Source organism: Salmo trutta, chromosome 32 (genome assembly GCF_901001165.1).
Source record: "Salmo trutta chromosome 32, fSalTru1.1, whole genome shotgun sequence".
Taxonomy (NCBI): domain Eukaryota; kingdom Metazoa; phylum Chordata; class Actinopteri; order Salmoniformes; family Salmonidae; genus Salmo; species Salmo trutta.
The window spans coordinates 403,089-416,045 of record NC_042988.1 but is presented as its reverse complement, the minus strand read 5'-3'; the positions used below and the strand labels follow the sequence as shown (position 1 = coordinate 416,045).

Here is a 12,957-nt window from a genome sequence, read left to right as displayed (position 1 = left end):
CCTATTGATACGGAAAGTGAAGGGCACGCATGACTACTGTAGCATATGACCTCTCAGCATCACTTTTTATTTGTATTATTTTTTTATTGCAGAAAAAACAGTATGCATACAATAAGTATACAAACAGACAATGATAACATATGCTAGGGGGTATAACAAATTACAGATTATATAAAGACCTTAAAAGAAACACACATATTGATTGTTCAACTAGCCTGTACCCCTGCACACTGGCTTGGTACCGGTGCCCCCTGTATATAGCCTCGTCATTGTTATACTTATTGTGTTAATTTTTATTATTACTTTTTATTTTAGCCTACTTGGTAAATATTTTCTATTTCTTGAACTGCACTGTTGGTTAAGGGCTTGTAAGTACGCATTTCACGGTAAAGTCTACACATGTTTTCGGCTCATGTAGCAAATACAGTTTGATTTGATTTTAACAGCTTTCTTATTAGACGACTGTAGAAAGGTCTTAATGTACTGCTCGAATTCCTTATAGAAACACGGAAGGTTTTTTTATTACAGAATTTACATTTATGAATATGAAGTTTTTCCATTAGCACAATTAGATTTATGAGTTTTTTTCCTGCTTTATCCTTATTATGTTTAAGGAAACCGAGCAGCTCTCAGCATCACCGCAATAAGCTACCGTCCGCGTGGTGACGCAAAAGCCCCGCTCCATCATGAATGCGCACGCCTGATGGTCAAAGGGATGCGTGCGCGCCTATACTGAATCGGTAACAAAAAACTACAGATTTCAAATTAGGTTGGACACCATACGACCGTAGCCATCCGTATCACATCTTCACGGAACTGAACAGCTATGGATTAATTACTTATTTTAATTGTTTTCAAAGGAACGCTCTGAAAAGAAGAAATGTCTGGGTAAAGCTCAGATACACTCTCGGTTATATATCTGATTGTCTTTGCCTACGCAATAATTACACTTTGAGAAGAGACTGAAACAATCATTCACCTGGACAAACTTGAGAGTTCAATTCAAGTTTATTTTACACCTGTGACCTGATACTGGTCCGATCTTGGATGAGGAGAGTATATGCCAAATGGATATAAATGCAAAACTCCGTATGGTTGAATTAAAATCAAACGAATGATGACAATTAAAACGCCATTGAAACTGTAGGTAATTCAACCGTGCAACTGTTTCAAACCGAATTCATCATGCGAATATTTTAAAGACAAGGTAGGAGTTAAGGAATACTGTGTAGGCGACTGGGTTTATAATAAGGTTTTGTCGGGATGATGCGACTGCTAAACTACCTCTTGCTGGGCTACCTGACCTGGAATCTACGGATATCAGACGCACAAGGGGAGTACTGCCATGGGTGGCTGGACAGTAATGGAAATTACCACGAAGGCTTTCAGTGTCCGGAGGACTTTGACACCATGGACGCGACCGTGTGCTGCGGGTCTTGCTCCCTGCGGTACTGTTGCGCGGCTGCGGACGCACGGCTGGACCAGGGAAGCTGTACCAACGACCGAGAACTGAATAACACGGAGTTTGCAGCGCGTAAGTTTAGACTACCAAAGCAGAGCCTGGCAGGAGTGGACAAGTTAATGTACAATTAACTTCAAAAAGTGGGATTTCCAAAGATTCAATAAAGATTCAATATAGTGAAATAGTTCAACATTCAATGTCTCGACACGCTTTTAATGAACCATGCATGTCACTCAAATGAGAGTCAAGTTTGTTTCACCATTCAGCCTTTTCAGGTCAGTGTCAGGCATGCATAGCCTACATATTTCATTATAAAAGTTGTTTTTGTTTTCAATCATTCTTAGTTATAGTCTATATTATTATTAAGAATAAATATAACCTATAAATCCATCATCTTTTTTTAGCCTATTTTTAAATAATTTAGATGACAAAAATGACATCCATATAATACAAAGGGGGGAGAAATCATGCTGTTATCTATATATCTATTTTTATTTTTATTTATTTATTTCACCTTTATTTAACCAGGTAGGCAAGTTGAGAACAAGTTCTCATTTACAATTGCGACCTGGCCAAGATAAAGCAAAGCAGTTCGACAACATACAAAAACACAGAGTTACACATGGAGTAAAACAACATACAATCAATGATGCAGTAGAAAAAAATAAGACTATATACAATGTGAGCAAATGATGTGAGATAATGGAGGTAAAGGCAAAAAAATGCCATGGTGGCAAAGTAAATAAAGTATGGCAAGAAAAACACTGGAATGGTAGATTTGTAGTTTGAAGAAAGTTAAAAGTTAAAATATAAATAATATGGTGCAAAGGAGCAAAATAAATAAAATAAATAAATACAGTAGGGGAAAAGGTAGTAGTTTGGGCTCAATTAAAGATGGGCTATGTACAGGTGCAGAGATCTGTGAGCTGCTCTGACAGCTGGTGCTTAAAGCTAGTGAGGGAGATAAGTGTTTCCAGTCTATCACAACCTATGTTTTGTTTTCATAAGTACATTGTCCTAAGAATCTCCTTAAAATGTATGTTGTCATTTTGAAACCTAACATAAGCACTAAAACTAACTTTTCATTTAGTTATAACAATGCAATAGCTCTATCAAGATGCAGAAATGACAGCCCATCTTGATTTACAAAGGAACTTTGTGAGGTGTAAGCACTAAGCATCTCCGATTGTATGCATGTGGGGCAGCAGTTTTTTTGGGCTCGGGCTTCATTTGACAACAGGTTAGGTATATTGTTATCGGCCCCAAAACAAGGAAACGAAAAGTGGGCATGCGATACACCTGGAGTGTCACAATCAAGGCCGGATCAAGAAATCATAGACCCAATCATAGGTTTGTATTTTTATAGAGACCAGGGCTAGAAAGTAGTAGGCTGTGAAAAGTAGTAGGCTACCCCTATGTGAAAAGAAGTGGATTGATTTTGACCACAATATAAACCATGCAACTTTGTAATAATCATGCAATCTAAATAATAACTTTGCACACCAATGGCAGAATAGCCTATGCCCTACTGTATCCAAAGGTGACATCAAATCGCGATCAGATGTGTATTTGATACGCCTGTGTAGCAGGGGTTATTATATTAGAATTAATTTCATATTTAAAAAGAAGAGTTTTTATTCACATGGAATTATTCATCAGCATTAGTTCCAAATGTGTATCATTTATGGAATAAAACTGAAACATATATAAAAATAAAAAAAATAAACTCATTTCACCAAATCGCTCAATTTAATGGTCTCCCAAGTTGCTAAACCCAATAGGGTGATTAATACAATTTCCTCTTTTTTTCTGATAATAATTCAACTTAAAATAATTTCCTCCCCTGGTGCCAATTGCTAATTTAAGGTGTAATCTGAACGTTTAATCTACATTTTGGAAAAATACATTGTCTTCAGAAAAAATGCTTCTGAATGAACATTCGCACAGTAGCCTTTTGCATAGTCCAATTCAGGCCTTAAACAAAAAAATATAGAGACAATGACTAACCAAGATCCAAGAAATAAAACTTAGCTAAATGATAGGCCTATTAATAACTCCAAAACGCCTGGTTTTGTAGGTGCATGTGGGTTACATTAAATAAAAAAATATGCAATGCCTTTTAACACTTTGAATACATGGTGTATTCAGCCTAAATGTAGTTGGTTATTTTTATAGTAGCAAAATAGTTTTTTTTGCAGCACTGTGTTTGTATAATACACCCCAGTAGTCTTCTTACGTTGTATTGTGATCCAGAAACGTTTACTTCCAGTCTGACATTAAAATGGGCTATTGAAAATATTTTTGCAACAATACAAAATTATGTCTTGTGAGTTAATGTAAATACATGTTGAATTTTGAGGGGATTTAGGAAGGTAAAGAGTAACATTTGACCTTTGTCTTCAAAAATGTATTTTCTCCTGAATCCCTTTCCATAAAAAAAGGTGCAATTCTGGATTCTGTAGAAAAATAAATTATTTCACAGATACATATCTTATTCAATCAAGATGTTCCCATATGTCTGTGCATGTTTGCAATACCGTTTATTACGCACACATATTTTCACTGAGTATAAACTCCACTTCTCATTGGCCCTGTTACTTTATGAATACATCCTTCCTAGTTTCCTTACGGTGAGCACAGGTATGTAAGTGATTTGTTATGTGTAAGCAATGTTACCACCCTATTGCTTTCACCAATAAAACCCGTATTCAGATCTGTGATTACTTCAAGGAAGGTAAAGGGATGCTTTTTCAAGTTTTTAAACAGGTATTCAAGTTATCAAGTGTGCAAGTATACAAGTATTCAAACACATGTTCCTCCTTGCAGAGCCTATCTACGTGCCCTTCCTGATGGTGGGCTCCATCTTTGTGGCCTTCGTGGTGGTGGGCTCCCTGGTTGCCGTCTACTGCTGCACCTGCCTGCGGCCCAAACAGCCAACCCAGCAGGCTATCCGCTTCTCACTACGCAACTGCCAGGGCGAGACCATCCCCATGATTCTGACCACTGCGCCACCCAGCCTGCGCACCCCCTCGCGCCAGTCCAGCACGGCCACCAGTTCCAGCTCAGCTGGCGGGAGCAGCTCAGTGCGCCGCTTCTCCCTCGGAGGTCAGGGTCAGGGGCAGCAGCACGGGTGCTTGGTGTCAGCATCTGCACCAAGCACCCATGTCTTCACCTCCCCCTCCACACCCCAGCCGCTACTACCACCACCCCCTCCACCCCCCTACACCTCCCCCGCAGCCTGCATGCCAGGCGGCCGCCAGCACCCCCATGCCCAGCTGCAGCTGCACCAGCCCATGCCCCCACACCAACAGCCTCACCTGGCCCAGGGCACGGGCTTCCTGCTGCCCCAGCAGTACTTCTTCCCCCTACAGCTGGAGCCCTTCTCCGGGGCTAAGGGCTTTGCAGACTTTGGACAGAGCTGACGGGACTTCCTTGGCAACGAGGAGGTGGATTACAGGTGCACACTGTGGGACGTGAGTAGGGTCATGTTCATTTAGCACTAAACAGAAGAAAACAGACCGAAACAACAGGAAGGGACTACCTGAACCTGCCCAGTATGACTTTGTTTTAAATCAGTGAACTGTACTGAACATGACCCTGGTGTGTTTTGTGGACAGACACAGTCATCGGCTACCGGAAGGACTGCCCTGACATGCACTGCAGTAGGCCTGTTGAATGGAGACTGGAAGACAGGAGGCTGTGTTCAAGATAAACCACAAGAAAGCTTCCTCGTCGAGCAGAGTACATGAGAGTCTTGTCTCTCTAAATTACAGGAATGGACTTCTGCTCAGAACAGACAGGACCTGTTTATTGGTCATTATTGTTTTCAATGTTAGGCACTTTTTTATATATACATTTCTATTGTAAACAATATTCTGTCTTCCCTTTCTCTTTTATACACAATTTGGTTAAATGGTGATGTTAAATTGTCACAATAACTTTTGTGGCAGCAACATTATTAAGTAGTGTTCTACACATTTTGTTGCGAGCTGTTGGACATTTAATCAAATTAGCATTTTGACAATTGCAAGCCCCTAAAAGAGGGAAGGACTGACACCAAGTTGTGCAGTAGGGTGAACAAAGCCAAAGGATGTACTGTGTGTACAGTGCTCACTGGCTGAACTATAAGTTTGTTTTTATTTAATGATAATATTAGTCAACACCAGTATCTAATTAGTATTCTAATGACTCATTCTATGATTGTGAATACTTGTCATGCAATGCTACAACTAGAAGTACATTTCAAAAATATAAAAACACTCAACAGTTGGTCAATATTTCTGAAAATTAAACCTACTCTTTAATAATCCAAGATTGAATGGTTGAGAATTGCTTAATTGCTCACTTACGGATAGATTTTGTACTGTATATTACTAACTTCTGAAAATGGCTTGCAACTGTTTCCTTTATGCTGTTAAAGTCACAATCCTGAGTTTGTTTCACCTTTTAGCCCAACTGCAGCCTCCATATTTGGTTTATTAATGTACTACTTATTATACTTAAGTGAGGGGATGCAAAGATATTCACAAACATTAATGACACATTGAACCTTAAATACAGAAACTACAAGCCAAAATGTTGGCTTACAGATAGCGGAGTCCCCCTTTCTCCAACCTCAGATATATAGGCAACTAAAATGGTTCATTAAGGCCATAGTCGTTCGCTACCTGTCGCTCAATCTTGCGCCAGACTTCACATGAGGAATGTGGCAATGAGATCAGTCATTGTCAATGCTCAATGAGCCTGTCATGGCCACAGTGTTAAAAACAACTGATCCCAGAAATAGGGAAGAGTTTTGGGTTGGATGAGCAGGACTCCAAAGACTTCTCTGTACCCTAGTCATTTAAGTGTGAAATAAACTTGGCAATCACTGACCTATTATGGCAGATTAGATACAATAGATCATACAGTGGATAATGTTTGGAGCTATACTCTGAGTCTTCCAAACAAAGGAAAAAGCAATTCCCAGAGATGACTGCCACAACAATCTTTGGGTATTGCTGTCCTTTTTTCTTTTTTGGAAGGCTCAAAATGTACAATGTTTACCCAGACAAGCATGCCATTCCAATAGAAACCTTTGGTAGCACATGCATACTTGTATACTACTCTTTGGAGCTATTTGTGCTATAGTTGCGCAGATGTCAACACAATTGATTTTCTATACATTTGGGTATGCTTGGGCACTTCTGTTTTTTAAAAACATAGGAAAAAGTAATCGTCTTTCAGATACTGTATTCTAGATGGTCCTGTATAATACTGCTCTAAATCTATTTAGAACGCCACGAAAATACCTCACAGATTGAATTATTTTTAAGTTACATTGACAGTAATCCAAGGACTCTTGTAGGAATACTCTAGCAAGGGTACGCCTAGTCAGGAAAATATGTATTTCATGAACTAACGACTAAAGCGAAACCATCTAGGTTGGTTTTGTGATACTGCTATGATGGTGGATACTTTGTCAATAACAGAGACAAATTATTGTAATTGTAACGAAAAGGATATTCTACCACACGGCCCCACAGTAAACCTCAGATCACCAGTCACCAGGGAGTACAACATCACCATAATGACGACATTTGTTTGTTTGTCACGCATGGAAGGGAACTATGTTTTCTGTCTCCCCTGCCTTTTGCTGTTTAGGTTCTCATTGCTCTGCAGGTCCTGTTTGCTACCACACACATAGGCATATGATTCTATGGGAAAAACAACTAGCTGCCTCCCCTCATTTTGGACGGTTACAAAGTCCGAAATGAGGGATGGCACCTTATTCCCTACATAGTGCCCTACTTTTGACCAGAGTAGTACACTATATACTGGGGCGGCAGCATAGCCTAGTGGTTGGAGTGTTGGACTAGTAACCAAAAGGTTGCAAGATCAAATCCCCGAGCTGACGAGGTACAAATCTGTCATTCTGCCCCAGAACATGGCATTTAACCCACTGTTCCTAGGCAGTCATTGAAAATAAGAATTTGTTCTTAACTGACTTGCCTAGTTAAAGGTAAAATAAATACAAAAAAAATATATATATAGGGTGCCATTTGAGATACAGCCATAGATACTGTGATAGTGGAATATTCAATTTCTACGACGATAGGTCAGAGATGATGACAAAGGTTGGTTTGTAAAGTTTATTTTAGTAGTAGTCCTTCATGGCAGGGAAAGGAAAGGTAAAGGGGGATACCTAGTCAGTTGTCCAACTGATTGTATTCAACTGAAATGTGTCTTCTGCATTTAACCCAACCTTAATTGACATCCAAGGCATAACACTTAAGTTTGCAGTCCCAACATGCAGAACAATCATTAAATGAAAGATGTAAAAAATAAACAATAATCAAACAAATTGAAAAGTGAATTTTTTTTCTGTAGTGAACAACACTTGAGGGAGAATCAAAGTAGTACAATAAACGAAATAATGTTTTCTTTTTTACATTTATGCAGCCCACAACTATCATAGACAACAGTTTTTGAAAAAGCAACAGTCCAAGCCTTCCATGACCAATTTCACATCAGAAGAACCACATTCAGCATTTTGAAAATATGACAGCAGTTCATAACTAATCAATCGAAACACGAAAGTATAGCATAACAAATACATTTTTTACTGATACCCTCACTAAAACCAGGAAAAAAGAGGTACACTGCACGAGAGAAACAAAAAGTTACAAACATGTATACCCAGAGAAATTACAATAACCAGATAATACCAAAATATCCACTATTGGAAAGGTAACATTGTGCATTGTTCAACATCTCCTGTCAAGCGAGAGACTTAGCGTCAGGGCCCAGGGCCACCACGGCTGAGGTCTGGCCACACAGAGAGCCATGCAGCAGCAGACAGTACACCATCATTATACCTGGAATCGTGCAGACAGACAAGAGGAGCAAGCAGCACCATACACACACATGGACAACCATGTATTGCACACTCAGTCATTCAGTCAGTCACTCACCCATACAGCTCCTCAAACACACACTCAAATAATGCAAAATAAGACCTGAGGTTCCAAGGGCTCCCAGTCTCACATTAAGGACACAGACATGCATACATAGAAGTTATCCAGAGTAGAAGATGCACATGCAGACGACAGATCACACACACACACACACACACACACACACACACACACACACACACACACACACACACACACACACACACACACACACACACACACACACACACACACACACACACACACACACACACACACACACACACACACACACACACACACAGTCTGGAAACTGATCTCCCATAGGGAGAAGAGAACAAACATACAGTCAAATAATAAATAAACCAAGAAGCTATTAGAACAATATTAATAACAACAACAAGACATTTAAGAAAGATATTTCTCATCATTCTATTACTCTAGAATTCTATTGTTTGTCAAAAAAAAGAAGACAAAAATTAATTACAAAGCCGGTCAATGCAAAATTCGTACCTCTCCAATATAAAAATACAAATTCACATAATAACTATAGAGACAAAGTAGTTTTGATACTGTGTGGAGTTTTCTGGCAAAGTGTCTCTCTCTCTTAAGCTAATGGCACTTATGTTCGAAGGATAAACTCTCCATTCCAAGAGAATATAAGATTGTGAAAGAAAAGTTGCCACATACGGAAATTCAACAGGATCCTCATACAGCCACCCCCCCCAAAACACTCGGAACCTTGATTTTATATGTGACACACTTGTTACCACATTGTATACACGAGTACAATTCGGGGGGTGAGCTCATCTTGCCAATCGAGGGGTAGAGCACTGTTCTAAACTAGTTAGCTAGGATATCTTACGTATTCTATCAGGGAAAAAGTCTAGTTAGGCACCATTGGGATTGTTACAGCTGAGTAATGTGTGGAATGCAATTACTTGTTAAAAGCAATCAAACTGCTGTACAACATTTTTGGAAATTGGACTAAGTTGCAGGACTATCATTAAAAATACAATGCAGTTTAGGCACGATAACTACATACTTCTTAAATAAAAAATATACATTTTGAAGAAAACAAACACGGATGGCTGAAGGCATGAACAAATGTAAGGCCTTACTATACAGTAAATACATTTTTTTTCAAAGAGCAAAAGAACAACAAAACAACAAAATATCTGTTCTGAAGTGGTTCATTGTTAATATGCTTGGTGGATATTTTTTAAATCTGCATTTACATTTATTTTTTATATTTTATCAAAAACAAATCTGGATTATTCTGTCACCAATTGGAGTACACGTACCTAAAAATGTTGACAGTTTTTGACAAAATGATAGATTGTTTTGGCTCAATACTCATTTTTTCTATTAATATGAAAGGAGGAGACATTAAGATGGTTATACTTCAACACATTTAACTGAACAAGAACAGTAAGGAATTTCAGACCACAGACTGTTAAAAATGCAAGCACAGTGCTTATGTCTGCTGGACACACAACTACAAAAAGTGAATACTTTTTTAATGCTTTTTTGTTTCCAGTTATTTTCCATTTTTGATGTACAAGACATCCCTCTGTCATGTCCAAATTCCCGAGACGCTCAGGCTAGGGTTATCCAGAGGCTGCCCCCCTCAGATTCAAATCGCTGTCGGAAAACGACTGTGAATCGTGATAGGCTGTCCTGGCCGAGAGCAGCGTGGTTTCACCACTCGTTGGTCTGCTGTTTGGTGGTGTCGTACGCCCGGATGACCTCAGACTGGGAGACCACTCCGTTCTCATCTTGAGAGAAGGCGTATCCATCTGCAAGCAGGACAGATGAACAGAGTGAGAAACAATGGCTGACACGTTCAAATTCTAACCATGATTAGAAAGAAAAAACAAAAACTCGTAAAAATTATTTTAACTGAATAAAAATAAATTAAAGAATGACTTTCAAAATAAACTAAGAATCAACGTAAGTTTCAATTGAATGAAAACAATATTAATGAAAAATAACAACATGCTCCCTAAGAAGCTTGACCAGTGCTAAGTGAGGGAGGGTCAGTCATGTTACCTGACACCTACCATCTTTACTTAGCTCTACAGCCACTAACTACAACTATGGGAGTTCCTATCGCAACCTTAACCTTTGACCCATTAGCTCACCTTTAGGTCTCAAATGACTTGGTCACTACCTGCAGGCCAGCAGATGAGTTCAGAAGGCCCAGTGAGAGGAGTGCATTGTGGGAATAATATCGCACACGTTTATTGAATAGTTTTCGCTCTAACCACCACTCACACAGGGCACAGCACACAGGGAAGGAGAGGTGGGTACATAGAAGGCTTTTCACAGTATTGAGCCAAACCGAGCTGAGCCTAACCAAACCAAGCTGTACCGAGATGGCCTGGTTACACATCCATCATAGTTTCTGAAAGCCTGCTGTAAAGGACAATGTGTTTCAGGTTGGCGCGATACTGTGAAAAGGGCATAGGTGGGGTTTCTAATAGGGATCGGAGGTATGGTTTCTCTACAGGTAAGGAGGCAAAAATAAAAGGGGTCACAAGACCGATCCCATCCCCACCTACGAGACAAAAACGTCCAGCGAAAAGAACAGAAATAAATAAAATCCAACATACCAAATTAAACCCATTCCATCTGTATTGCCTTAAAGCTTCTATCTAAACTACTAGACCTACTAAATTTGTACTAGATGGGACGAGACTGTCCATTAGGGTGCATCCCAAATAGTACCCTATTCCATATATAGTGCACTATTTTTGACCAGAGCCCTATGGGCCCTTTTCAAAAGTATTGCACTATAAAAGGAAAAAGGTGCTATTTGGGACACACATAGTGTTAGGGGGGTTGTATTAACAGGCGGAGGAACACGAACAGTGGGGCACTTTTGTGTTACTTAATGGGGTTAACGACAGGATTATGTATGTGGATTTCCTGCATCTGGCTAATGTGGAACATGCATACGAATTCTAAAGAGCGGTGGGATCAGCGGAGTATTAGCACATCCCCAATGCTGAGGCTGCATCCCAAATGGCACCCATTTCCCTATGCAGTGCACTACTTTTGACCAGGGCCCATAGGGAATAGGGTGCCATTTAAGACACAGCCAGAGTCCCCTTCTGAGCTATGTATGGAATCCCCATAATATGGCGTTATGTATCCACATAGGAACTATACTCAATACAAAATGCCTGTCTTGGGTCTTTGGACCAGTGCTGAGAGAAAATGTGTCTCTCTCTCTCTCTCTCTCTCTAAGAAAACAACATGAGGGCTTGCCTTCAGGTCAGTGTGTGAGGTATGTGCGTGTGTGTGTTTAAAGGTGTGTGTTATTAATAGTGTGTGTGACTTACGTAGCAGGTTCTGCTGCATGGAGTCCGATCGGTACAGACTCACGGTGCTCTTCTTGAAGACGTTCTTCAGGAGCTGTGCCCTCTCTGTCAGACTGCAAAGAGACACACTCACACACGAGACAGAGAGAGAGAGAAAGAGAGAGAGAGAGAGAGAGAGAGAGAGAGAGAGAGAGAGAGAGAGAGAGAGAGAGAGTAAGCGCCACACAGAGCCCTTCAGTTAGACTTAACCACCCATACATCAAGCCCTCTCACGCCGAGTACTCCACAGGACCAGAGAAGAGAGACCAGCCAACTACACTTCCTGCTGAGGAGAGACCATGTAGGGAGAGGAGGAAGGGGAGGATTCTGTGTTTGTTTGTGTGTGCTTGTAGTACCATCTTCGTGGGTACCAGAAATCCCCCAAAGTCCCCACAAGTATAGTAAAACAAGGGAAATGATCCCTTCTCCCCACACCCCCATAGGACAAAGGCTATTTTAAGGTTAGGGTTAGGGTTAAGGTAAGGTTTAGGGAAAACAGGATTTTGAATGGAAATAAATGTTAGGTCCCCAGAAGTTCAGTAAAAAATGTTGTGTGTGTGTGTGTGTGTGTGTGTGTGTGTGTGTGTGTGTGTGTGTGTGTGTGTGTGTGTGTGTGTGTGTGTGTGTGTGTGTGTGTGTGTGAATGAGAAAAAGAGAGAGAGGGAGAAAGAGAGAGAGATGGCATGTGTGGTTTGCATGCATGTATGTATGTGTGTTTATATACTTGTGTGTGCATGTGAGAAAGGAACTGAGTGTATGTGTCTTCAGCTCCAGGTCCAGGGTCCTAGCCTGCTGGGCCCTGGACTGTGGCCAATGGGGGAAGACTTTCAGCCGGCAGGAGATTTCACACTGATCTGATCCATGCTAATGAACTCCACGGGCCTCGATGGGGTCCGGCCCCGGCTTACTGATACGAGCCCATTACTTTGTCCAAAATGGCACCCAGAGCCCTGGTCAAAAGTAGTGCAAAATATAGGGAATAGGGTGCCATTTGGGACTACCCCATCTCCGGGAGCTCAGCTCAAGATGCATGTCTTGAATATACTGAAGGTGCTACAGTACAGTACAGTACAGCCTCTCGCCACACACTTTCAGAGGGAAAGAATAATGTTCCAAGCAAAAAAATATATGGCAAATAGAAATCCAAGGCCAGTTTTATTGCTTCTTTAATCTGCACCACAGTTGTCAGCTGTGC

The 12,957-nt window shown here is 40.4% G+C and overlaps 2 protein-coding genes across 2 annotated transcripts in view; one reads left to right on the top strand and one right to left on the bottom strand.

The window, feature by feature from the left end:
- The first annotated feature begins 793 nt into the window (after positions 1 to 793).
- LOC115170717 (protein shisa-3 homolog) lies at positions 794 to 5,774 on the top strand. Its single transcript, XM_029726951.1, has 2 exons — positions 794 to 1,534; positions 4,289 to 5,774. The coding sequence occupies exons 1-2, from the start codon at positions 1,264 to 1,266 to the stop codon at positions 4,882 to 4,884; spliced, it is 867 nt and encodes a 288-aa protein (XP_029582811.1). The 5' UTR covers positions 794 to 1,263; the 3' UTR covers positions 4,885 to 5,774.
- A 4,122-nt stretch (positions 5,775 to 9,896) lies between these two features.
- Positions 9,897 to 12,957, bottom strand: part of LOC115170640 (phospholipid-transporting ATPase IA-like) — a 176,499-nt gene continuing 173,438 nt past the window's right edge. The window contains exons 26-27 of the mRNA XM_029726889.1: positions 11,745 to 11,836; positions 9,897 to 10,196 (exon numbers count right to left, since the gene is read on the bottom strand). Of these exons, the coding sequence (XP_029582749.1) occupies positions 10,099 to 10,196; positions 11,745 to 11,836 (190 nt within the window). The 3' untranslated portion in view covers positions 9,897 to 10,098. The remainder of the gene's footprint in view (positions 10,197 to 11,744; positions 11,837 to 12,957) is intronic.

Excerpts from the sequence above, each read along its gene's own strand:
- LOC115170717 (XM_029726951.1), top strand. The coding sequence starts at position 1,264 with ATGATGCGACTGCTAAACTACCTCTTGCTGGGCTACCTGACCTGGAAT. Across the intron at positions 1,535-4,288 it reads TAACACGGAGTTTGCAGCGC|AGCCTATCTACGTGCCCTTC; the intron begins GTAAGTTTAGAC and ends TCCTCCTTGCAG.